This window comes from Myotis brandtii, unplaced genomic scaffold (genome assembly GCF_000412655.1).
Source record: "Myotis brandtii unplaced genomic scaffold, ASM41265v1 scaffold486, whole genome shotgun sequence".
NCBI lineage: Eukaryota > Metazoa > Chordata > Mammalia > Chiroptera > Vespertilionidae > Myotis > Myotis brandtii.
In genome coordinates, this window is record NW_005368569.1 from 1,676,103 (window position 1) to 1,702,981 (window position 26,879).

Genomic DNA, 26,879 nt, shown 5'->3' on the forward strand with positions numbered 1-26,879 from the left:
GGATGTGCCTGCAACCAAGGTACATGCCCTTGACCGGAATCGAACCTGGGACCCTTCAGTCCGCAGGCCGACGCTCTATCCACTGAGCCAAACCGGTTAGGGCCATCGATGTTTCTAACTTTCTATTCTCCCTTCCTCTCTGTAGAATATCAATAAAATAAAATATATTTTAAAAAAAAGATGTGGCTATCAATATCATGCTCAAGTTGCTATCAGGTATACTAGCACCATGATTAAATATGTTTTGCCTGATGTATTTTGAATTAAAATTTCATTTTTTACACTTAAAGAACTATTAAAAGGAGTGAAAAATTTTTAAATGTTTACTAACAGGGGGAATGCCTTAGGTCAGTGGTCGGCAAACTGCGGCTCGCGAGCCACATGCGGCTCTTTGGTCCCTTGATTGTGGCTCTTCCACAAAATACCACGTGCGGGCGCGCACGTACAGTGCAATTGAAACTTCGTGGCCCATGCGCAGAAGTCGGTATTTTGTCGAAGAGCCACACTCAAGGGGCCAAAGAGCCGCAGTTTGCCGTCCACTGCCTTAGGCTGAGAATTTTCTATTTCTATGATATTATTGCATGCAGACTTTGGTGGGTTTTTTTTGAAGATACAAAACAAACATATTAGATGTAATGTAGTGGAAAGAACACTGGATTAAGTGTGCTTTTGAGACCTGACTCTGCCTCAGACTTGATATGGTACCCAAGACTAGTCCTTTAACCTCCCTCTGATGAGTTTGCCCATCTGCTCTATCTTTTCCTTGCTCAAAGTCCTCCATTAATACCCTATTCAGGATGAAAAGGCCATGGGTCTAGTAGATCCTTCCCCCAAATTCCTTATTAGTATTCTCTCCAAGTTCACTGGGCTCCAGGCACAGACTTTGAAAACATCAGACAAACTTGGTTTGAAAGCCTTTGTGCTTGTAAGTCCTCAGCCTGGAATGCCCCTCCCCAAGATATCCACAGTGCCCTGCCACTCACCTCCTTTAAGGCTTCACTCAAATGTCACTTTTCCCCCCGTGTGACCTCTGAAATGGAACCACTCTTTTCCTGCGCACCAGACCCCACCCCCGCCCCCTTTACAGCCCATATCACTATCTGACAGTGAATTTACTTGTTTTTCTCTATCTGAATGTTAGGTTCACTGCTCTACCCACAGAACCTAAGAACAATGCTTGTCACATAGTGGGCGCTCAGTAAATACTTGTTGAAGAGAGAACCTAATCTGTAAAATCGAGGCTAGCAAGCCGGAGGGATCATCCGTTAATAAAAGGTGAAGCCATGTGCATCTCAACTGTGTGCCGTCTGTGCATCTCAACTGCGTGCCGTCTGAGCGCCCAGATTCCTGGCACTACTTGTCGGGAGAAGCCCAGCTCTCCTCCGCGGGGCGTGCACTCACTTTGCAGGAGGCGACGGCGGCGGCGGCGGTGGCGGTGGCGGTGGCGGCGGCAGTGGCAGTAGCAGCGGCCTCAGGGTCTCCTTCTTCGTGGACCAGATCCAACAGCTGGAAGCCTGCGTCACCGCCGGCTTCTGGGTTTTCCCGCGCGTCCTCGGACTCCAGGTCATCCGAGAGAAGGCCCGAGGGTCGGCGGCTAGAGACTACCCTGTAGCGACCCTCCTGCTGGATCTTCCGAGTCGACGCGCGGAGGTCGTGGCGGATACGCTGATGGGTGCCCCAGGGTGGGGGCAGAGCGCGCAGGAGCGGCTGGACCGGGTCCTCCTGGAGGGCAACAGGGAAGGGGAGCCGGCGTAAGCAGGGGATCGTGTGGGGGTCAGGGAGACAGTGTCATCCCGGCGGCGCCCTCAGAGCCCCTCCACTCAGGCTCCACCCCCGCCCGATACCTGGGAGCACACGGTAGCCACCAACTGGAAGACATTTTTCTCTGCTGCTTTCTCCAGACCCTCCGGGGACGTCTTTTGGACCGCCGACTCTACCGCATCTCTCCGGAGGCGTTTACAGGCGAGGACCAGGGCCTCGGCAGGCTCCTCGCTGCGCTTCCGCTTCACGCGGAGGATAGCCGTGCGACCAGCCTCCATAGCGGCGGTCGCGAAGCAGTGTGGGAACGCGTAGGGTGCGACGGGAAAGACTTCAGGTTCTACTTCCGGGTCCCGCCCCCGGCACGCTCATCCGGCGTAGGAAGGTCCCGCCCCCTTACGCCGGCCGCGGGAATGTGGCCCTGGCGGCGGAAGTGAGCGGAGCGGCGTCCGCGGCCGGTGAGGCGCTGAGCATGTTGGGTAGGTGGGAATCGCATCGGAGTCCGGGATGCAGCCCGCGTCCTGTTCCCCGCGGCAGGGCTCCGGCGGCAGGGCCTGGCGTGGGCGTTCTCGGACGCCGCGGTACGCACTTCTGCGGGGCTTCCGAGAACCTTTCGAGGGTCCGCGTGGGGCGGCTCCGAGCGCCCGGGCCGGCGGAAGAGCGGGGTTTCAGGCGGGCCCCGGCTCTGCCGCCCTCTCTGGTGATGGCCGCTTGCTGGGCCCGTGGGGGAAGCGCCTCTGCGATGAACGGGTTGACAGGACGTACCTAGACTCCCCCCTCAGCGCCAGAGCTTGGCGTGGTGGTTGCCATTCCCTCGTAAATGTCCGCATTAGTTGACAGCTCTTGGAGAATGAGGAGGGGGTCAGGCTGTCCCCTGAGCCTGGAGTGTGGTCTTCTTTTGGGAGGGACACGTCATAATAACAGGGGAAGATGTTTATCCGTAGATGTTCGTAGAGAGGTTACAGGACGTGGTTCCCTACTGAAGCATTCATTTAGGTTAATACGAAACCAGTGACTTCTCTGCGGTTCTGAAAAGACTGTGATCCTAGTCAGCAACATCAGAGGCAAAAAGGGATTCCACGGGATAAGGGTTTCTAGACCCTCCGCACAACGGACCCCACCAACCTGTGCGCCTGGCTGCTCAGTTTCTCGGCAGCTGATTTATCCGCCGCGCATGGTAGTCTAAGCTTTCTGGGAGGGAGAAATGAGGGAGAGAGGAGACACATGCATTGGTCGCCTTTCACAGGGCCCCGCCGGATTGGTTTGAACCTGCAACTGAGTTATGTGCCCTTGACTGGGAATTGAACCTGCAACGACCCTTCTGTCCTCAGGCCAACACTCTAACCACTGCGCAAAACCGGCCAGGGCCCTACCCATCTTTTAAGCCTTCCCTGAACATTCGCTGAAATGTGGTCATTTCTTCCCACTGCAGCCTGTGTTGGACAGTTTTCTAAAGCACATTACCGACTCTGGTAGTTCTAGATACTGTCTTTTTAAAAGGATATCAGCATGTGAGATGTACAGAGCTGGTTATAGCAATGGTTTGCACACTAGGTTGCAAACCATTGCTGAGTTATGAAATCAGCTTAGTGGATCGTGGTCTATTAAAAAATAAAATGAAAATAGGATAAAATATATGAGGGCCTTGCCCATGGCAAGACTAAATATGTACCGTTTTGTGAAACTTGGTTATGTTTGTGTTTGTATGTATTGTGTCTCAGTGTAAAATATATTACTGGGGTTGTCGGGAAGTTTGAGAGCCCCTGGATTAGAAAGTAGATATTCTGGGGTGTTAGAAGTAGAGTTTTTTTGGTTTTTTCCCCCCAAAATATATTTTATTGATTTTTTACAGAGAGGAAGGGAGAGAGATAGAGAGCTAGAAACATCGATGAGAGAGAAACATCGATCAGCTGCCTCCTGCACATCTCCCACTGGGGATGTGCCCACAACCCAGGTACATGCCCTTGACCGGAATCGAACCTGGGACCCCTCAGTCCGCAGGCCGACGCTCTATCCACTGAGCCAAACCGGCTTCAGCTAGAAGTAGAGTTTTGCTGAAAGACAGATGGACTACGTTGAACCAAGCTAGTGATCACCTGAGTCTTCAGAAAAGTGTTTCCCATCCTCTTGTATAAAAATTCAATATTTACTTAGTCTTGGTAATTTCAAGAGAAAGCCAATAACTCTGGCCAATAAAATGCCTGGGGGGACCTCCTCCACAAAAAATAATCATGTTTCCTGAAGATGGATCAGTGTTTAACAAGAATGAAGGGGCATGTGGAACACTTGCTGTTTCTGAATGTCAGAGGAAGGGGGCATTGGGAGACTCCATTCCTGCTGAGAGGTGCCTTCAGACTTGAGCTGTGGTGTTCCTGTCTCTCAGAAATAAATATCTTTGAGCAAAAAGGCCATACAAGACATTTTATCTCTCTGATAATATTTTATTTATTTGAAACAAATTTTTTTAAATGAAGAAGTGGCCAACAAAATGCCTGAGGGGACCTCCTTCACAAAAAATAATCATGTTTCCTGAAGATGGGTCAGTGTTTAACAAGAATGAAGGAGCATGTGGAACACTTGCTGTTTCTGAATGTCAGAGGAAGGGGGCATTGGGAGACTCCATTCCTGCTGAGAGGTGCCTTCAGACTTTGAGCTGTGGTGTTCCTGTCTCTCAGATATAAATATCTTTGAGCAAAAAGGCCATACAGGACATTTTATCTGTCTGATAACATTTTATTTATTTGAAACAAATTTTTTTAAATGAAGAAAGGTTTTTCAAAATTGCTTTTAAAATTAAATACTGAGTAGATAAGAAGTAATTATTATGAAAAATAGTGAGGCATGAAGAATGACAGTATCATGAGCACCTGTATTCCCACCACCCAATTTTAGAATTCACCTGCTCTTAAAGTCCCCTGTGTGGCCCTTCTTTATTTATTTTTATTTTTTATTTTTGTTGATTTCAGAGAGGGAGGGAGAATGAGAGAGAGAGAGAAACATCAGTGATGAGAGAGAATCATTGATTGGACGCCTCCTGCATGCCCCCCACTGGGGATCGAGCCTGTAACCCAGACATGTGCCCTGAGCGGGAATCCAACTGTGACCTCCTGGTACATAGGTTGACCCTCAACCACTGAGCCACACCAGCTGGGGCTGTGTGGCCCTCTTGATCCCATCCTTTTTCCTTCCTACTATCCTATTCCCTGCTATGCACTTTAGTGTGATCCCTAAATCATGTGTTGTTCTGTTATTTTTAAATATATTTTATTGATTTTAGAGAGGAAGGGAGAGGGAGAGAGAGATAGAAACATCAATGATGAGAGGGAATCATTGATTGGCTGCCTCCTGCATGCCCCCTACTAGGGATCAAGCCTGCAACCCAGGCATGTGCCCTTGGCCGGAATCGAACCTGGGACCTTTCAGTCCGCAGGCCTATGCTCTATCCATTGAGCCAAACCAGCTAGGGCTGTTGTTCTGTTTTGAATAATTATACATCCTATATAATAAAAGCCTAATATGCTAATTGTCCGGTTGTCAGGTGGGCTGTTCAAGCAATCAAAGTATAATATGCTAATGATATGCTAAGTCCGCTCAACCACTCGCTATGATGTTCACCAACCACCAGGGGGCAGATGCTCCGACTGGTAGGTTAGCTTGCTGCTGGGTTCCGGCTGATCAGAACTGAGCCAGACAGGCTGGACACGCCCTGGAGCCCTCCCGCAGTCCCTCCCTGGCTAGCCAACCTGCGTCCCTCCCCGGCCCTGATCGTGCACTGGTGCCTGTGCCGTCTCACAATCTGGGACTCCTCAGGGGATATCGTAGAGCCAGTTTCGGCCCAATCCCGCAGGCCAGGCCGAGGGACCCCACTGGTGCATGAATTCGTGCACCGAGCCTCTAGTTTTATATAAATGTGAACTTATTATATGTATTCTGTGACTTGTTTTTTTTTTATGACTCAACATTATATTCCTGGGATTATTCATGTTTGTGTATAGCTGTGACTTACTTGTTTAGATGAAGGTTTTCCTAATTTGTTTGAATTGCTCTATCTTTGTATTTTTCCTTAAACTAAATGTCTAATATCCTTAGGTAGTTTTAGTGGCACTCCTTTACCACCACTCCAACCTCTCTTTGTTCTTTCCTACTAGCCCTTTCCTCTGCTTTATTTCCTTTCTCACCTACCTTTACCTGAGGCTATGCCCAGCTGTACCTTGGAGGCTCATTTGTTCCTGTTGGAATCACTGAGGACTGCTCAAGTTTCCAGATAGTTTTATGAACTTGCGTATTATAGTTTTTAATGTTATATGGGGAATATAAAACCAAGGAAGTCTTGCTGGAAAAATGAAAATTCCGATTAACAAATATTTTCAGTGGTTTTGATATTTTTGTCAATTTCTTAGACACCCCCCCCCCCTTTGTTTTCTTGTCTTTTAACATTTTTTTTTTCTTTTCATTCTTGGGCATTATAATGTGAATAGGTTTCTGACCGTCTGACCTGTCCATAAGAAGTAAGCTGGCGAGTGATAAAATTGAGGAGCTGATTGGCAGCATGAAGATCTTCTGTGGGCGGGCCAATCCGACCACAGGATCTGTGGAGTGGCTGGAGGAAGATGAGCACTATGATTACCACCAGGAGATTGCCAGGTAACAGGCGTTTGTTCACAGTTGGCTGCAGCTGGATGGGGCACTTGATCTCAAAGCAGATGCCTTGAAATTTAGTCTGAGTGTGCAATAGGATATGACCCAGTGCTTCTGGGCAGGTGTAGGTCACAAGCAGGTGTGCTCAGCCAAGTAGGTTTGTGTGGGAGTTAGGCTGAGTCATGCCTGTGTGGGAAGTCAGAGGATCTGTCTAGTGGAGCAAAGAAGACCCAAGGTTCAGTAGTAGTAGAAGCGTTTATGAAAGTTAATTATTTATTGGTGCCACTTAAATGATGACATTCCTCATTTAGTTAAATTCTCCTGAAAAGTTGAAAATTGCCTTTTCTTTTCTTTGAAGGGATATTTAAAAGTATGTGAGTTACTGTTGTTTAGCAATCATTAAGTGCATACAACATGACAACACTGTGCTAGGGCAGTGAGTACCAAAATGAAGAAGAAAGGGTTCCCATCCTTAAGGATCAGGTAGTTTTGTGGAAGAGACAGACATAACAAATGATGGTACAGAGAGATAAAGGCCAGTGGAAATGGGCACAAAAGTTTATGCCCATTTGCACCAAGAACCAGCTGGCCTGGGGGGTTGATACCTACATGGAGAGAAATGGCCACTCCAGAGGAGTGGCAGTCAGTTCAGTGTGCTGGAGTGTGATGAGAAAGGATGCTGAAAAGGTAGGCGGAGGTCATGTTTTAAAGTTGGTAGCGAATATAAGAAGAGGAGCATGAGTATGCATGTGGGCTCTGCCCCTTCTTAACTCTCACATTGGCCAAGCTACTTAACTTCTCTGAGCCTAAATATAATAATATATTCCTCAATATCTATAATAATAAAAGCATAATATGCTAATTAGACTGCTGTTCTTCCAGACGAAGTCGGGGCTGTGAGGGAAGCTGGTGCCAGCAGCTGGGGGAAGGAAAGCCTACTCTTGCACAAATTTTGTGCATTGGGCCTCTAGTACAATATAATAACTAATAGGATGCAGTGATGGAAGGAGAGAGAAATTTCAGGAAGCATCAAGCTTTCTGATTAGAGTGACTAGGTAGATGGAGCTCCCATTTCCTGAGAGGAAGAACACAGGAGGAATTGGTGGTGTTGGGCAGGGGAGTTGATGGAGAGTAGGTATTTGGACATCCAGTAGAGAAGCCAGTGGACAGGTATGTGGGTCTGGAGACAGTTTGCAGTTGTTAGTGAGGGTGGAAACAAGACTCTCAGAGACAGTGTGGAATGAGAAAGGTAGAAGGCTGAAGGAATTCTGGAATAGCTGAGGAGGCAGGAGAACCAGGAGGGAGTGGTCACAGAGGAGAAAGGAGGAGAGTGGTTCAGGAAGAGGGCATGTCCAGCAGGGCCAGAGAAGTCCTGGGTGTTAGCAGTTGGAGTGAGCTAATGGTGTTTCAGGAGAGTGATGTCAGTGCAGTGGTGGGGAGTGAGTGGGTGATGAGACAGAGAAGATGGGGAGTGAAAGTGCCTCTTAAAAAGTGGAGAAAGCCCTGACCGGTTTGGCTCAGTGGATAGAAAGGTCCTGCGGACTGAAAGGTCCCAGGTTCGATTCCGGTCAAGGGCATGTACCTTGGTTGCGGGCACATCCCCAGTAGGAGGTGTGCAGGAGGCAGCGGATCGATGTTTCTCTCTCATCGATGTTTCTAACTCTCTATCCCTCTCCCTTCCTCTCTGTAAAAAATCAATAAAATATATTTTTTTAAAAAAGTGGAGAAAGGTATAAAGGACCAGATTTCAACTAAGCATTCATAGGAGGGTTCAGATATAAAAACCTTGGTGTGCCATAAAAACACCCTATTCTTTTAGTGCAGAGCTTCTCAAAGTGTAGAGTATGGCTTGCCTGGGTCACAGTTGCGTGGAACACCAGTTCAGGTGCAGATTTCCAGACTTCCAGCCCGATCTGGATCAGAATCTCTTTGTGTGTATGCTGTGAATCTGCGTTTAAAAGAAGCTCTGCAGTGAATCTGAAGCCGGAGGTCCTCTGTTTAGTGGGAGTGCCTCAGCTCTCACTTGGAACACTCAGAAAGCATCTTTGGGCTGGGCCTGCCGAGTTCTGGGGGCTCATCCTGATCCTGCTAGAGGTTCTCAAATTTGTAATTGCTATGGTAGAAATATAGATAATCAACTCTCCTCCCTTTAACACTCTATAGTTTGGTAAACTCTTAGTTTTTCCTGATGACATGAAGGAAAATGCTGAATATACAGCAGATAATATACTTTGCCTTTCCCCAATTCCTCCTCCTAGTGTTACATCTGTGATTATCCCACTGTGCAAATTATGCAAGATTATGTTAAGTATTAAACTCAGTCTAAGTTAGTCTGAGGAAAAAATGTTTATGGGGGTGGGTTATAAGGGGTCAGTGTGTGGGGGGGAGGGCATATGTAATACTTTCAACAATAAAGATTTAATTAAAAAATGTGTAATGTATAAAATGATCAGTATGTTAGTGACTTTGGAGTTACTGTGACAGGGCTTTCTACTAGAGCATTCTTAGGTCTTAGGTTCTTTGCTGAAAAAATAAATACTTGCGTGAGGTTTTTTATTTAGTATCAAAGAATTATAGAATATAACTGTTGACATATGAAATTCCAAATCTGTAGAGAATTTTTATTTGAACCAAACTGACCACATATGCCGGGAACAAGATCTCAAATGCTCCAGAGAATAACAGTTTTATAGCTTCTTCTATGCATTTGAAATTAAGGAAGGAAATAAGATTACAAGGAGACGGGGAAAAAGCAAGGTGCTGATTGGATTATAGGATAGTTTAATAAGATTATGTATGTGCTTTCTTGAGGGTGGTTTATTTCAAAGGTATGTTAACTTAGGAATTTATGATCACATCACCCTGGGAGGTTACTTTCCATACCCCGTGACCCCGCCCCCCACCCCCACCACACACACATAATTCCTTTAAAATAGTTTAAAACCTGCCTGGATGTTTGTCTCATCTGATTTAAGGATGCACTTATATATCTGTGAATATGCTCATATGTTGATGTATATTACTTTTAGCAGAGGTTTCTGACCTGTCTTTTTGTTTTTTAGATCTTCTTACGCTGATATGCTGCACGACAAAGACAGAGTAAGTGTTAAAGGAAACTGTTACCTTGATGTGGGGTTTTGAAACCTTGGATTACGGGAACCCTGGAGGCATGATGTTGGAATGATGCTGAGAGTCAGTATGGCGTAATGGTTGGGAATTTTGTCTGGAGGCTGGGTCCTATTTCTGGCTCTGCTCTTGACCTGAGTGTGAACTTGGACAAAACATGGGACCTCTGTGGACCTTGTTTATTAGGATTTAAGACGTACTATCTGATCTCCATAATCTCCTCTAGATAAAAATTCTCTAATTATATGATGTTTTGCCCTGTATAGTCAGTTTGTAATTTAAAAATAAAATTTCTAGAGGTCACTGCAGACTGTATTTTGTAAAGCAGATTTGACTTTCATTGCAGAATTACATTTCAGCTTTCCTTTCATTTTTATTTTTTTAACGTTTCTTTTTTTAACAATGTTTTTATGTTTTTTATATTTTATTGATTTTTTACAGAGAGGAAGGGAGAGAGATAGAGAGTTAGAAATATCGATGAGAGAGAAACAATCGATCAGCTGCCTCCTGCACACTCCCCACTGGGGATGTGCCCGCAACCACGGTACATGCCCTTGACCGGAATCGAACCTGGGACCCTTCAGTCCGCAGGCCGACGCTCTATCCTGGCTGCCTCCTGCACGAGTCCCACTGAGGATTGAGCACAGAACCTGGGCATGTGCCCTGACGGGGAATCAAACCATGACCTCCTGGTTCATAGGTTGACGCTCTACCAATGAGCCATGCTGGCTGGACTAATCTGATAGGTTTGAACTAATTTCTCATTGTAGTTTTAACTTGCATTACCCTGATAACTACTGTGTATGAGCTCTTTTCATTTATTAGCTATTCATGTTTACTCTTTTATGACTTAGTAATTTATAGGAGTTCTTTATATATTCTGGGTAATAACCTTGTCAGTTATATTTATTGCAAGTGTCTTTTTTTTTTTTTATTGCTAAAAGTATTACAAAGGGTATTACATATGTGTCCTTTTTTTTTTTGCAAGTGTCTTATCTTAGTTTGTGGGTTGTTTTTCCATCTGATAAACACAAGTCTTAAATTTTAATGTCAAATTTATCTTATATGTCCTTTAAAGGTTGGTACTTTTTGTGTCTTGTTTAAGAAATCCGCCCTGACCGGTTTGGCTCAGTGGATAGAGCGTCGGCCTGCGGACTGAGGGGTCCCGGGTTCGATTCCAGTCAAGGGCATGTGCCTTGGTTGCGGGCACATCCCCAGTGGGGGGGTGTTCAGGAGGCAGCTGATCGATGTTCCTCTCTCATCGATGTTTCTAGCTTTCTGTCCCTCTCCCTTTCTCGCTGTAAAAAATCAATAAAAAAAATATATTAAAAAAAAAATCCTTCCCTTTGCCAAGGTTTTTAAAGGCTGATATATAAGATTTCAACTGATTTTTACTTATTGATTTGGAATCCTGTAATCTTTCTAAATTCTGTAACTCAATAATTATTCATTGGTATTTTGGGTTTTCTTTTGCAGACATTCATCTTGTCTGTGAACAAAACAAAATAATTTTATTTACTTTTTTCTAGACCTTATTTCTTCTTGCTCTAATTGGGTAGAGTTGTCCAATTTAATGTTGTCCACTTCATATATTTTAAAAAAACTTTTGCTAGAAGTTGTTCATCATATCCTTTAATCTCTCTAATATCTGCGGCATATATACTGATATTACCCTCCTCTTCATTTCCAGTTTTTGGCTACCTGTGTTTCTTTATCTCCCTCTACCTTTTATTTACTTATTTTTGAAATAGTCTTACCAGTTCATTGATTTTATTAGTCTTTTTTTAAAAAAATAGTTAATTGATATTTTGAGAGAGAGGGGAAGGGAGAAGAGAGAAACATCTGTGTGAGAGCATAACATCCATTGGCTGTTTCCTACACACCTTCTACTGGGGATTGAGCTGTAACATCAATCAGCTGTCTCCTGCACATCCTACTGGGGGATCAAAGTAACCTGGGCGTGTTCCCTGACCAGGAATGGAACCTGCAACCTTTTGGTGCATTGGATGTCACCCAACCAACTGAGCCACACCAGCCAGGATGATATTATTAGTCTTTTGAAATAACTAACTTTTTAAAAAAATGTATTTTTTATTGATTTCAGAGTGGAAGGGAGAGAGATAGAAACATTAATGATGAGAGAGCATCATTGATCAGCTGCCTCCTGCACGCCCCCTACTGGGAATCGAGCCTGCATCCCGAGCATGTGCCCTTGACCAGAATCGAACCCGTGACCCTTCAGTCTCAGGCTGACGCTCTATCCACTGAGCTATAGTAGCTAGGACTGAAATAACTAACTTTTATCCTTCTTGATCTTATATTTGTTTCTTATTTCATTAATTTTTATTCTTTATTATTTTTATTCATTCACTTACTTGGAGTTTATTTTGGTAGTCCTTTTTTTACTAGTAATTTTTTGAGGTGGATGCTTACCTCATCTTTTGTCTTTTCTAATACTTTTTTCTCCAAATATTGCTTTAGCCATTCCGTGAGTTTTGATATGTAACTTTTTAAAATCTTTTTTTCTTTAGTTATATTTTTGTTATTGAGATTTCCAACTTGATTGCACTGTGGTCAGAGAATATTGCCCTTTTGATGCCAGCCCTGTATTAGTTATCTAATAACAAATTATCCCCAAATGTAATGTCTTAAAAACAATTATTATCTTATACTTTCTGTGGGTCAGAGAACTGGGCTCCACTTAGCTGGGTCTCCTGGCTCTGGGTCTCTCACGGGCTGTGATCAAGGTCTTAGCTAGTAGGATAGTCATCTTCAGGCTAACTTGGGGGTGGATCCACTTCCAACTGCCTGACCTCCTGATATTCCTTATTAATTTTCCAGCTCGTCGGTACACTTAAAAAGATTTACAAATACCTTCCTAGGATTTTTAGTTATTGTCAACAGAAGAGTATTTATCCAGCTAAACTCTTACAGATGGAAGGTGTATCTGTTAAGTTACAAAAGACCATAACTAGTGCTTGCTTTGGCAGCACACATATTAAAATTGGAACGATACAGGGAAGATTAGTGTGGCCCCTGTGCAAGGATGACACGCAAATTCATGAAGCGTTCCATATTAAAAAAAACCCTGCATACAAACAGAATAAACAAGAGACTATAACTAAAAACCTTCACGATGCAAGGAAATAATTTCCTGAGAGGGAAACATATTTAGACAAGGAAGTTATGTGAAATCTAGTATGGAAATCAAAAGCCACAACACATATTTTAATAGAGGGATTTGGTTACACAGATGTGGGAGGCCTGGGAAGCAGAGAGATCACTGAGGTCAACTTGTGATAGGAAGAGCAGGAAACAGTTACCTTGCCAAGGGCTGGGGAAACAGAGAAGACTGAGGTTTTCAGAATCTAGAACAGGGGTGGGTCATTTGGACTTTGATAACATCATTCTCGGGCCATACAAAATTATCAACTTAAAAATTAGCCTGCTATATTTGGTCAAACATTTAATTAACTCACCCCTAATGCCTTGGCCAGACCAAATGATTTTGTGGGCCTTGTAGGCCCAAGAGCTGCACGTTTCCCACCCCTGATCTGGAAGCTTAGAAGAGAGGGCCTGTGGATCTCCAAGAGGGATCTCTGTTTGAGTGCTGCTGCTACTTATGAGGGACGCCCGGGGAGGCTGGTTATGGGAGGCCTGGCAGGAGCTGGCATCTGGAACCAGCTGCTACGCCTGGGAGGACACTGATGAGAGCAGCAGCCATACAGAAGGAGCAACTATCTCCCTCCTCTACCTTCCAGTCACCCTCGAGATCCTTCTTCTATGTCTGTACCTAACAGCTGGGAAAAGGAGAAGGCGCTTCCAGAGCCCTAGCCCCAGTATCACTAGGCAGACTGTAGAAGAGTGGGTGTGGAGGGGAGATAATTGCTTAAGAAAGGGTAGCAGTTTGACCCAGTGCTCTGGCGGTGTCACAAGGCCTGCCTGACTCAGCTAGCCAGTGCTGTTCCTCGAGGGTCCAGAAAGGCCACAAGTCATGACTTGCACTGCTGCTGCCGACCATGACCAGAGTTTCACAAAGCACCTTTCTACTTATTTATAACAACTAGTATGAAGTGACAGTTTTTTCTCCGTTTCTCTTAGAATATAAAATACTACCAGGGTATCCGGGCTGCCGTGAGCAGGGTGAAGGACAGAGGACAGAAGGCCCTGGTTCTCGACATTGGCACCGGCACAGGACTCTTGTCAATGATGGCAGTCACAGCAGGTGCCGACTTCTGCTATGCCATCGAGGTAAGCCACATTCTTCACGTGGGTGTCCTGCCCCTTGCCCTTTGCCTATCCATTTGTTCATAGGTATTCACGGAGTGCTCACTCTGTGCCAAGCACAGGGCCAGGTTCTGAAAGCATAGAACTGAATCAGGTACAATTTCTTCCTCCAGGAGCATGTTTTCCCCTCTGAAAACAGTGTTTTCATGCATGTCAGGATCACTGAGACGCTTTAAACAATACTGACGCCCAGCCCCCCTCCTCATCTCCCCTGCCAGATTTTGATTTAATTATTCTGGGGTGTGGTCTGGCATTGGGATTTTTGAATATGCACCAAGATTGAGACCTACTATCTTAAATGTCCCTACAGAGCCAGCTATCTTATTATGTTTATCAATAGTTTGGCAATCTGCCATTTCTTTCCTGTAATAAAACATTAAACATGTTATCTTTCTGATAATGCAAATAATACATTTCTTTTTTTTAAAATATATATTTTGTTGATTTTTTACAGAGAGGAAGGGGGAGAGATAGTTAGAAGCATCGACCAGCTGCCTCCTGCACATCCCCCACCGGGGATGTGCCCGCAACCAAGGTACATGCCCTTGACCGGAATCGAACCCGGGACCCTTCAGTCCGCAGGCTGACGCTCTATCCACTGAGCCACACCGCTTAGGGCCTTTTTTGTATTTTTTTAAATATATTTTTATTGATTTCAGAGAGGAAGGGAGGAGAGAGAGAGAGAAACATCCATGATGAGAGAGAATCATGGATTGGCTGCCTCCTGCATGCCCCCTACTGGGGATTGAGCCCGCAACCCAGGTATGTGCCCTGACCAGGAATGAAACTGGCAGTCTTTCGGTGCATGGGATGACGTTCAACCAACTGAGTCACTCTGGCCAGAAGGTGTATATTCTTCCAAGCTTTTGGAGAGGAGGAAAAATTTGTTTCATATGGTGATTGAGTTGCAAATAACTCCCAAAATTACACTGGCTTACCCAAGGTAAAAGTTTTTTGCTTTCTCACATAAAGTTCCGAAGTCAGCACTCCAGGATGTTCTCCTAAGATTGCTTTCAGCTGCCCACCCCACCAAATCTACAGATGGCCCTCGTGGTCACAGTCTGGAAAAGTGGACATTTTCAGCCAGGGGATACATTGTGTGTTGGGGGCACAAGGTCATCAGGAGTCTTGGGCAAAGGGATTGTAGCCGGATTGTGGAGGACCTGAGTGCCACCGTGAAGCGTTTCTTAACCTGAGATAAGAATAATGGGCTTCAGGTGTCCATGAAAGTCCTGAGAATTGTATCTACGTGTGCGTGTGCGTGTGCGTGTGCGTGTGTATGTGCTGTACAGTTGCCTCAAGATTTCATAAAAAGGATTAAGAGTCATTTTTTTGCCTTTTGGGGAGTTCTCAAGGTTTTTGAGCAGATACAAAGAAATCTGTTTTAAGATGATTACTTCGATATCTTTAAGTGGATTTCATTGTTTTTACATTACCAATGAAGTAACTAAGACGAGAGGTTAAAGACTTACTCAATTCTCACAGCTAATAACTGGGAGAGCTATAATTGGAACCTTGGTCTTCTGGGTCCTAATTATGGAACTCACTGCACAGTGGTAACTTTGATGGGAGGGTGTATTTGTGTGTGTGTGTGTGTGTGTGTGTGTGAGAGAGAGAGAGAGAGAGAGAGAGAGAGAAAGAGAGAGAGAGAGGAGAAAGTTTTCTAACATGAGTGTCTGAGGGGGTAGCAATGCCATCAACTAGTAACAGGTGAACTTGGGGGAAGATGCTTACTTTATGGAAAAGAATGGCATTTCATGTTGGATGTGTTATATATGTGTAGACTGCTGATTAGAAATACAGGGAGAACATGTTTGTTGACAGAATTGATAGGACTGCTCTTGGGTTTTTCCATATTCCCATCTCATTTAACTGAATTTCTAATTCTCTTGCTGCTCTAGCCTGTGATTTCTGTGGCAAATGTCTTAAAAACAAAGCGTGGTCCTGAGTTCTTCACTTTTTTCTTATTAAGAGCAAGAGGAATTTTCCTAGGAATCTATAGCAAACCTCTGCTTGGATGTCATTGGCCAGAATAAGGTCAAATCCCACTTAACTTCTCTTATTCCTGGCAAGAGGGATTCAGTTTCCCATAGACCAGGCAGATGTACCACTTAAAAGAAGATTCCAAACAGATTTGAGGGACAGAGAGGACACAGAATGATGTTGGGAAGCCAACCCTAGGGTCCATTCCAGGCAGTATTTTGGGTGCGATCTTGAGTTCTTGGTGGCTAAGGAGGTGGAGGCTGTGAATGGTCAGAGCCTCAAGGGTCAGGGATGAGATAAGTGATATGTCAAGAGGTGGGAGGGCTGAGGGGATGGTATGAGCTCATGATACTTTTGGGGTGAAGCCAAGTGATTGTTGAGAACTCAAACTATAACTAAAAACATCAAATCAATTTTTTTAAAAATTGATTTCAGAGAGAGAAAGGGAGAGGGAGAGAGAGAGAGATAGAAACATCAATGATGAGACAGAGGGATTGAGCCCTTAACCGTGTGCCCTGACTGGGAATCGAACCGTGACTTCCTGGTTCATGGGTTGATGCTCAACCACTGAGTCACACCAGCTGAGCCCTAGAAATAATTTGAAACAGATTGTAAAGACGGTGTTTTTAATTTTTTTCCTGAGCACACAGGTATTCTTTACAGAAGAATATAGCATTTTCCCCTTGAATATAGTAAAAGAATTATGTGTTCATGGTGGGAAATGTGGAAGATGCATAAAAAGACTAACAGAAGGGGAAATCTTGTCATTGTGACCAGTCATTCATGTTATCAGTTTGTTATATTTCCACTCTCTGCGTGTCTGTAAAGTTTTCTGCCCTAATATGGTGGGAGCTATGTACTAGTAATTTCAATTGAGCAGGCCAGAAAATAGCAGCTGGAGGGGCTTATGTTTAGGGACATGGTAAGGTTTCAGGAAAGACTTTTGGAGAGGGGTTTTTGTGTTGTCCTGGAAAGTTGGGTTTGCTTTGGCAGGTGGGGCTAGAGCAGGGAAAACTCAGGTGTGCCTGGGAACATGAGTGTGGATGAAGCATCAGTTGTGGGGAGAATAGGGTTTGGGGGGAATGGCAGGGGCAGGGAGAAGCATGGTGGTTTGTTCTGTGGAAGGCCTTGAGTATCTTCAGAAAATATCAGTGACGTCCTGCCAGCATTGGAGATTGGGGGCAGTTTTGCTCACACTTAGGTCTAACACAGTAACAGTCTCACTGTGGTCTAGAGAGCAGCTTCACAGATCATCACAGATCATAGTTTGTGAGGCAAGTCCTCTTCCTGGCTCCCTCTAGTGCGGCACTGACACCTGCTGTCCTTACGAGGCAGTGCAACCTCCCTGGGATCCCTTGCATCCCGCCCCTGTGCCTGGGGACTCCTAGCTGCCAGTTAAACCCAGGGAAATCTCATTCCTTTGTATTTCTTTTCATGATACACATTTATAGAATAAAGTATTGCAGTTACATGGATGAAGTCTTGTTTATTTAAATTAAATAGACCCAAATAAATATTTTGCCTATACCTTGAATGGTAACAAAGGTTCATTTTAGAAGGAAATTTGGAAGGAAATTCTGCAGTGCAGATCTTTTTCTACTTCAAATCTTAGGACTAGAATCAAGGAATGTCTTGCTAGTGTTGGGTGTTAGGATGTTATTAATTGATTACTTATTTTTCTTGGGTTTTGGCTCTCATTTGTAGGTTTTCAAGCCTATGGCTGATGCTGCTGTGAAGATTGTGGAGAAAAATGGCTTCAGTGATAAGATTAAGGTTATCAACAAGCATTCTACAGAGGTTACTGTGGGGCCAGGTAAGATCAACACATACTGTGTTGTAAGCTTTGCTTGCTTTTGTAAGGAAGAGGAAAAGGCTTATTCAAGTTACCTGGAATAAATATATCCAGGTAATTGCAGAGCTATGGGGCCTCTGCGTGTGTCTGAAGAGAAGCATTTTCTTCTCTATTGGTTTATTTCTCTATTTGCTAAAACGAATCAACAATGGGTAAACCAGAACTAATCAAGAGCAATAGCAGTGATGCAAACGAAACCTTCTTTTGCTTTAAGCAAGTTGGAATTTTTGTGTGTCTCAGCTCTCTGAGTTTCAAGTTTTATCAGACAGAAGTGAAACTAAGTAAATAGCTGAAATGGTTTTGCTTAGTTCTGACATCTTGCTTCCGCATCTAACATGAGAGATTTGCCTGTATAGCACAATCTCTCCACATTCCCACAATATTTTTTAGAGTTTAGGAGCTTGAACTGGACTCCTAAAATTTCATGACACTGATACCTGGAGAGCACAGTGGAAAGATTCGTAAAAGAAGCTCCTGGGATGAGGTTATGGATATAACCCCATTTTTTTAAAACACAGTATTTTAGTATGAAGCAATGGTAAGGTCAACATTTTTCTCCCATTAAAAAACAACATTTTTATAGAAAATCTGAAACATGCACAGAAGAAGAAATTGGAGTTCCCTTTTATTAATTTTTAAAACATTATATACATACAAAAGAATGCACAAATCATTATTCCATTTTTAATCAACATTATTGAGGATAATTTTTTTGTTTGTTTTCTTTTTAATTAATCCTCACCTGAGGATATTTTTTCCATTGATTTTTAGAGATAGTGGGGGGTGGGAGGAGAGAGAGACAGACAGACATCAATGTGAGAGTGACACATCGATTGGTTGCTTCCTGCATGTGCCCTGACCAGGGCCAGGAGTTGAACCTGCAACCCATGTACGTGCCCTTGACCAGGAATCGAACCCGATACCCTTGAGTGCTCGGGCCAATGCTCCAATCACTGAACCATACTGGCCAGGGCTGTAGAGGTATAATTTACATAAAGTGAATGCATCCATGCTAAGTGGATAGTTTGATGAGTTTTGACAAATTTAAATATACTTGTAACCACCACCACAATCAAGATAATAGAATATCTCCATCATGCCCAAAGAGATTCAATACCTTTTACATCAATCCCTCCCATATTCCTGGCCTTATGCACCTACTGATCTGCTTTCTTCAATATAAATGAGATCTGCCTTTTCTAGAATTTTGAGTAAGTGGAATCATGTAGTGTGTATATTTTGTGCCTACTTTCTTTTCTGTTGCATATTGCTCTTGAGATTTTGACCATGTTGTTCTGTGTATCAGGAAATCATTCTCTTTTTAAAAAAAAACATATTTCTTTATTAATTTCAGAGAGGAAGGGAGAAGGAGAGAGAGATAGAAACATCAATGATGAGAGAATCATTGATTGGCTGCCTCCTGCACACCCCCTACTGGGGAACAAGCCCGCAACCCAGGCACGTGCCCTTGGCCGGAATCGAACCTAGGACCCTTCAGTCTGCAGGCTGAAGCTCTGTCCACTGAGCCAAGCCGGCCAGGGCAGGAAATCATTCTCTTAAATTGCTAAGCAACACTTCATATGTGGACATACCGTAGTCTGTTTACCCCTTAACTTGTTGATAGATAGTTTCTTGGATAGGTCTTTAGGTTCACTGATCTTATCTTGTGTGGTATCTAATCCACATCTAGTTAACTTTTCATTTCTGATATTGTATTTTTTAATCTCTAAAATGATTATATTTTTATAACTATTTTTTCTCCTTATGTTCCTTTAAATACTTAACATATTTATAGCAGCTGTTTTAACATTCTTATCTCCTATTTCTGTCATCTCGGTCATCCAGGGGTTTGTTCTGTTATCCTAGATCTGGGCTACATTTTCCTTCTTGGCATATCTAGTAATTTTTATTTGGATGCTATGTATAGTGGAAATTTTGCCTTGCTAAGTGTTGGATTTTGTTGTCTTCCTGTAAAAGCTTCATTTGGCATGCAGTTGTGTTACTTGCAGATCGGTTTGATCCTTTCCAGGCTGTTTTTAAGCTTTGTTGAAGCAGGGTTAGAGTAGCTTTAAATCATGGCTTCTCAGCAGCAGCACTGTTGACATTTTGGGCCTGATAATTCTTTGTGGGAGGTGGGGGAGCTATTCCGAGCATTGTAAGATGTTTATCCCTGGCCTCTAACCAGTGGAAATCAGTAGCACCTCCCTCCCCGTTTGTGCCAAGCAAAAATGTCTTCAGACATTGCCAGATGTCCCAGGGTGAAGGATAGTTTCTTGGATAGGTCACCCCTGTTGAGAACCACAGCTCCAAGGCTACTTTAGCCAAACTGGTAAGGCATGACCTTTCTAGGTCTCTGCTGAGCGCTTGCGTGCTGGCTGATCAGAACTGGAATGTTACCCAGTCCTTTGTGAACTCTGGAAATTGTTCACCTTAGAGCTACATGGTTATTTTTATCCGGCCTTCTAGAGTCCTACCCTATGTGTGTGTGAATATATTCAACAATGACCTAAGGGGAGCCCTGTGCAGGTTTCTGAAGCCCTTTTCTGTGTAATTTCCTCTCTGGTTTTCTCGCCTGCAAGTCCCAGATGCCTCCACTTCCCTGAACTCCAATTGCTCTTTCCTTAACTCAGCAAGATTGCAGTGCTCTGCTTACTTTCTTGTTCCCTGTACTGTGGTCTGGAAAGAGCCTGCTTGCTAAAAGCCAGAGCAGTAGTAGGGGTCACTTTGTTGGGGTCACTTTGTGTCCCTTCTTGGGGAATAAACTGTGTTGCCTCTTGTTCAACATCTGAAAATGTTTGTTTCATATATTTTGTCTGGTTTTCTAGTTGATTACATGGATTGATAAGTCCGATTCCAGTTACTCTGTTTTGGCCAAAGGTGGGAGTTATTTGTTAATTTATTTATTTTTAATATGTTTTTATTTATTTCAGAGAGAGGAAGGAGAGGGATAGAGGGGTAGAATGATGAGAGAGAATCATTGATCGGCTGCCTCCTGCACACCCCACACTGGGGATCGAGCCCGAAACCTGGCCATGTCCCTGACCAGGAATTGAACCGTGACCTCCTGGTTCATAGGTCGATGCTCAACCACTGAGCCACACTAGCTGGGCAAAATTTGTCTGTCTTGATAGCACAGAGATCGATCTGCAGAGCAGCCTTTGTTGTGTCACTCTCTGTGTGACTCTGTGCCCTCTTCTAGGCTGTGTATTGTGTACACACACCCTGCATGAGGCCATACCCCTCAAATCCTTTCTTAATACTTTTCCTTTGTAGCACTTATCACTGCAATAATGAAATCATTATGTAATTATGTATTTAATGTCTATATCCCCACACAGCTGAAGCATTCTGAGTTTATGGACTGTGTGGTCTTATTTATTCCATTCCATAACTTGTATATACCTGGCATGAAAGAATTCAGTAATATTTGTTTAGTGAGTAGATTGTCAACTTTGCTTGGTCCTTAGCCCCTTGTACATGGGACTTTATTTCCACTCGTCCAACTTGACAAGTGGCTTTCTTATTGCTAAGGCTGATGGTCTTCCCTCTGCTTCTCCTCTCAAACACTGCAGCCCTGGTACTTCTGCCATTTAGTCTTCCTGTTCTTCCCCAAAAGCACGTTTTCCAGGGTTCTGTCCTCAGCCCTTTTTAAAAATAGCATCTAAGTTTGTTGCCTGTTTCCCAGAGATGGCTGGATGGCACACAGGCATGTGTGCAGCTGACTCAGGGGGCATTTGTTCATCCATCCCATCATGGGGTAAGACTTAGGAGGCACCTGGAGTAAGCACCCCTCCTCAGGCTCTCACTCACATGTTAGACACCAGGCTGTCAGGAGTACTTGTTGAAATTCACTGGGTCATAAAGCTTTATTTATTTGATGCAATTTTGGGCAATAAATCAGTTTAAATTATATAATTAGCTTAAAAATTATTCAGGAGGCAGCATTTGCAGAGCTTGGTGATTGATTGGATGTAGAGTGATAGGGAGGAATCAAGAACTCAGCTGATGTTTGCTGACAGTTGCTGGGTGCTAGGCATTGTTCTAGGCACTGGGGCATAGTGAACAGACCAGTCAGGGTCTCTATTCTCCTGGAGAGCTAGTAAACGATGCTCAGGTTTCTGGACTGGGTGGTAGTGCCATTCATTGAGGTGGAAACATCGGAGGGAGAAGCAGGTGCATGGGGGTGGGATGTGATTGGCTCAGTTTGGGATGGAGTGAATTTCAGTTGGAGTTTGGCATTATATCAGAGAGGATAGGCAGGGCCACTCGGGAGGGTGTTCTCTGTGCCAGAGGACAGAAGTTTCTTCTTAGCCACCATTCACATATTGCCATTGAGCACAAGTGTACTTCATAGGGAGTGGGTAGTTTTTACCTTTGCTAGCCTGACCATTGCTGCATGGACAGATCTCGTTACCCCCCTTAACAGATGAGGTGACTGATGGTCAGCGCTGAGGGTTCCGGCTAGAAAGCAGGCTCAAAGCCCAGGTCTCCATGACTCAAGGTTCAGGCTCTGCTGCACTGTTCTTTCAACCACTTTAATGCTTCTGTTCTCTTGCATCATCCATGAGACTTGTCTCCTCTGTAGGGAAGATGAGTGGGCTTTGTCAGATTGTAATTCATGAGCCATTAGGAGTGTTTAGTTAATTCTCCATGATGAATGGCCCCTTCCAAAGTCTGTTCTGTCTCTTGGCTCATTAAAAATTATAACTGTAGAAGTAACATTACATTACATTATAGAAGTTTAGAAAATGGAGTTAATAGATCTTCCATAACCCTACTTTCCCAACCAACTGGTATGTGTTTGATAACAAGAAATGAACTTAATTCAGGGGGATTTAGTGTAAGGAACTGGGGATTCTGAACCCTGGGTATCAATGGAATCTATCAGCCTCTCTGTCTTGCTTTGGTTTTCTCTCCCTTTCTGCAGCCTAGATATATTTCAAGTACCAGGATTCAGTTTTTGCTTTTCAAATAAGTTTTGCTAATTTAATAATTAAGAGTTTAATTGTTAATTTGTATACAGGAAAGTTGAAAGAGCAGTTGTACAGCAAACCCCCATATTCTCTTAACCAAGACTTAACAATTTTAGCATTTTTATATATGTATACGGATTTTTTGCTGGACTGTTGGAAAATCAGTTGAGATGACACTTTTAAATACTTCAGTATTTATATGTACTTTCATTTTAATGACTTATTAACCTTTTATCTGGCATCTAGTTGCTGTTAATATTTTTTCTAGTCTGTTGCTTGTTTCTGATGCTATTTCCTTGTATTTCTCAGATGGTGACATGCCATGCCGTGCCAACATCCTGATCACGGAGCTGTTTGACACGGAACTGATTGGGGAGGGAGCACTGCCCTCCTATGAACACGCACACAGGCATCTCATGCAGGTAGGGATGAGAGCCTCCCTCAGGCGTATTGCTGTGATCTCAGTCAGCTTACACAGCTCTCATTGATACACCGTGCTCTTCACGGCCTGAGTCCTCAGTACCTCTCCATATACCCAAGGACACCCTTTATTCCTGTAGGATTCTCCTTAATTATGACTTCTGTGCCTCTTGAATGCCAAGTCTGGGTAGGTTAGAGTCAAAAGACCAGAAACTATCTTCAAATTCAATTCAATTTAGCAAACATTATTTGAGTGTCAACTGTGTAAAGTGTTCTAGCATCCAAGGAGAAGTGTGAGGCATCCTATTGCTCTAACCCACATAGTCAGTGATGGTGCGGATTTGGTGGGCTGATTGGAGAGGCAGACAGAAGCACCATAGCCATATGGTTTGGGACTGATAGAAAAGATCAGGGGGGCATGTAGAGGGGGTGGAATTTGGAAAGGCACTGGGGAGAGGGAGAGATGTTCCAAGTAAAGGGACCTGTTTGGTAGGTCACTGAGAACATCAGCTGAGAGGGGAAGGGGACTGTGAGCTAATGGCAGAGAATGGAGGAGGAGGTGCAAAGCCTTGAAGGCCAGCCAGGCCATTCCAGGTGAAGGAGTTTGGGTAGTGGCAATCTTTGACATTTTCTTTGAAAAGAGAGAGACATGTTGAAAATGTTATCTTGGAGATGTTGATCTTGCTTTTGTATGGACATAAATTGGAAGTGAAGACCCAGAGGCAAAGGCCAGTCAGGGAGGTGTGTCTGCTGCTTCTGCTGGCACCTGCCCTGTGGTCACTGTACTGTCCCAGCCAGCAACTCTTTTTGGGGGTTCTTAGTGCTCTCAGAGAGAGGAGGGGGCTTCTTCCAGGGCATTCAGGACCAGAGTCCACATTACACAGTCAGCATGTGACTGTGATTGTTTTGTAGATCCCCACACTTGTGAGCTGTCTCATTGTTTCCAAAATGTAAATCCCTTTTTTAGTAACGTTAGTAGTAACAATTTCCATTTTTCCACATTAGAACCACCAACTAGATATATCCCTGAAACAGAGAACAAGGATATTTGGAATTTATGTTCATGTTGCCCAATTTGTCTTTCTCTAATTCATCACATTAAAAAGGTAGGCAGACAACTGTCCTCAGTTTCCTCTCCCAGCTGGCCTGTAGCAGCCAGGTATGCATTGTCCACTCTAATCACTGTCCCCACCTGCCATCCTGTGTCTGAGCTTGAAGGACTTAGGGCTGGCACACAAAGGCTTCCGTTGCCCTGACCCTCTTCCTGTCTTATTGAATCGGGATGCTGGCATGTCTGACAGATAGTCCGTGTAGCAGCGGTTCTCAACCTGTGGGTCGTGACCATCGGAAAACACATATAGTATATCAGATGTTTACATTACGATTCATAACAGTAGCAAAATTACAGTTATGAAGTAGCAACGAAAATAATTTTATGGTTGGGGGGCACCACAACATGAGGAACTGTATTAAAGGGTCGCGACATTAGGAAGGTTGAGAACCACTGCCATGTAGTGTTGACCCAGGGATTGATCTTAGAAGACGCATTTATTGAGTGCCTTCATCTTGCCAGGCCCTCTTTTGGGTACCAAGAATATGAAGGTGAGCTCCTGGGGAGGCAGGTAGGTGAGCAGGTCATCACAGCACAATTTGGGTTATGCACTGATGGTGGTCAGTAGGGTGAGATCCTGCCCTCTGATGTGGGAAAGGTAGAGGGCTCCAGGAAGATGAAGCTCAAGCTGAGTCAGTCTTGAAGAGTGACCAGGTGTTGACCTGGCAGGTGTGGGGGTATTCACAGCAGAGGAGATCAGCATGCACAAAGACATGAAGGTGAATTGGTGCGGTGGCTCCCAGATCCAGCAAGTACTTTGGATTATGGGTAGTGTGGGAGGTGAGGTTAGAGATGTGACTAGATTGCTGGCAGGGCTAGACCGAGAAGGGCTGCCAGCTCCAGAAGGGTTTTCAGCAGGGTTTGGATTATGGGTAGTGTGGGAGGTGGGGTTAGAGATGTGGCTAGATTGCTGGCAGGGCTAGACGAGAAGGGCTGCCAGCTCCAGAAGGGTTTTCAGCAGGGGGTTGATTTATGCAGGCAGCCATGTAGAAAGCAGTTGGGGAGCAAGACCAGAGGCAGATAGGTGGTTAGAGTCATCCAGGCGCTGGGCTGGGTGGGCCTCAGGTAAGGCCATAGAAATGGGCCTGAAGAGGTAGACTCGGGGAGGAGGAAGGTGGTCAAGGGCTTGGTGATTACTTAGATGGGGAGGCATTGAGGATGATGCCAGCGTTTAGGGCTTGGGTACCTGGATTTAATGGTGGTGCTCCCTGTCTACTGGGAGAGTGGGAGGACCAGGCCCAGGAAGGTGAGAAAAGGGTGAAGTTGGGTTTGTCCATTTTAGACAGAAAGAGTGTGATTTGTCTGAGGGTCAGCCAGGAAGAAAGGACCAACAGGCCTCTGGTAAATGGTTTTTGGTAAATGAAGATGGAGTGGTTGAGGTTAGTTACTCTTTCATGTGGAGGGAGAAATAAGGTGGTTCAGACCAGGTCTCTGGGGAGCCCCCTCTGTGAGGGTGGGCACGGGGCACAAGAATCCAGCTAAAGCAGTGTTTCTCATCCGGAGCCATGTCTGGAGACATTTTTAGTGTCACAGTGGGGGTGATGGGGTGATGGTGCTACTATTATCTTGTGGGTGAGACCAGGAATATTGCTAAACATTCTACAGTGCCCTTGGGAGAGAAAAAAAGATCCTGCAACAAAGGATCTTCTGGCCTAAGAGGTCGCTAAGAGCTGAGGTAGAGAATCCCTGTGCTTGACATTTCTGTGTGGTAGCTGCTGTGAGTGTCCTGTTCTCAGCTGGGCCCCTAGTGCCTGGTGTGTAGAGGATGGCGATGAATGAGCTGGAGGAAAACTGGGCGAGGAGAGTGGTCGGCAGTGCCCAGTGAGGCCAGGAGGTCAGTTACTTGAGGGTGGACACTTGTCCATTGGTTGTGTGATAAGAAGGTTCTGGTGTCTGGGCAAGAGCTGCACCGAGGGAAGCTCTGAGCCCAGTGCCAGAATTAGTGCAGGGAGAATTGGACTCCTTCTTCCAAGTCTGTGTGGGAGTTCATCAGCATGATGACAATTAAGGTTTATTTTTGAAGTATTGAAGAGTGTCAGATAGCTAGGAACTTATCTGATGACATAAATCATTTAGGCAAAACGTGTAATCCTTTTTCAAATCTTTCTTTTTTTCCCTCTCCCAAGGGCATTGTGCTGAAAATAGTTAGCTATGCTGGGAAGGTGTTAGATGTTACTAAACTAGCCTAATATGAAGGAATAACCCTCTGTTGTTCAGTTGGAATTACTGTGGGTCAGTGTGCCTGGTTTATTTCTTTTCTTTTTTTCTTTTTAACACAAACTTAGGAAGATTGTGAGGCAGTGCCTCACAGAGCAACCATCTATGCGCAACTGGTCGAGTCCAGAAGGATGTGGTCTTGGAACAAGCTCTTTCCTATCCGAGTTCAGACCAGCCTTGGAGAGCAGGTCATCGTCCCCCCCTCGGAACTGGAGAGGTGCCCTGGTGCACCCTCCGTCTATGACATTCAGCTGAACCAGGTCTCCCCCACGGACTTCACTGTTCTCAGCGATGTGCTGCCTATGTTCAGGTACCAAGGAGCAACCTGGGTGGATGGCGCTTTGAGACATTTGGTGGAAGGGGGTCTTTGGAAGTTCTTTTTGAGTGAAAGGGAACCCAGCTGATGTCACCTGCCTCTGCAGGCAGGAGTCCATTGCAAACAAGTCTCATTGCTGTTGAGGTCACCATAAAAGCTTAAAAATGGAGTGTGTGAGCTTAAAATATGTTTAAGTTC

General features: G+C 44.5%; 3 protein-coding genes across 3 annotated transcripts in view; 2 read left to right on the forward strand and 1 right to left on the reverse strand.

The window, feature by feature from the left end:
• The window catches only part of SLC7A6OS (solute carrier family 7, member 6 opposite strand), a 9,158-nt gene extending 7,065 nt beyond the window's left edge, over positions 1 to 2,093 (reverse strand). The window contains exons 1-2 of the mRNA XM_014547816.1: positions 1,845 to 2,093; positions 1,402 to 1,722 (exon numbers count right to left, since the gene is read on the reverse strand). Of these exons, the coding sequence (XP_014403302.1) occupies positions 1,402 to 1,722; positions 1,845 to 2,039 (516 nt within the window). The 5' untranslated portion in view covers positions 2,040 to 2,093. The remainder of the gene's footprint in view (positions 1 to 1,401; positions 1,723 to 1,844) is intronic.
• SLC7A6 (solute carrier family 7 (amino acid transporter light chain, y+L system), member 6) overlaps positions 1 to 6,303 on the forward strand; it is a 44,204-nt gene extending 37,901 nt beyond the window's left edge. The window contains exon 11 of the mRNA XM_014547817.1: positions 6,237 to 6,303. The gene's annotated coding sequence lies outside the window, so the exon portion shown is untranslated. The remainder of the gene's footprint in view (positions 1 to 6,236) is intronic.
• Positions 6,238 to 26,879, forward strand: part of PRMT7 (protein arginine methyltransferase 7) — a 35,997-nt gene continuing 15,355 nt past the window's right edge. The window contains exons 1-6 of the mRNA XM_014547813.1: positions 6,238 to 6,402; positions 9,459 to 9,495; positions 13,624 to 13,773; positions 17,497 to 17,605; positions 22,927 to 23,039; positions 26,434 to 26,675. Coding sequence (XP_014403299.1) covers positions 6,308 to 6,402; positions 9,459 to 9,495; positions 13,624 to 13,773; positions 17,497 to 17,605; positions 22,927 to 23,039; positions 26,434 to 26,675 — 746 coding nt within the window. The 5' untranslated portion in view covers positions 6,238 to 6,307. The remainder of the gene's footprint in view (positions 6,403 to 9,458; positions 9,496 to 13,623; positions 13,774 to 17,496; positions 17,606 to 22,926; positions 23,040 to 26,433; positions 26,676 to 26,879) is intronic.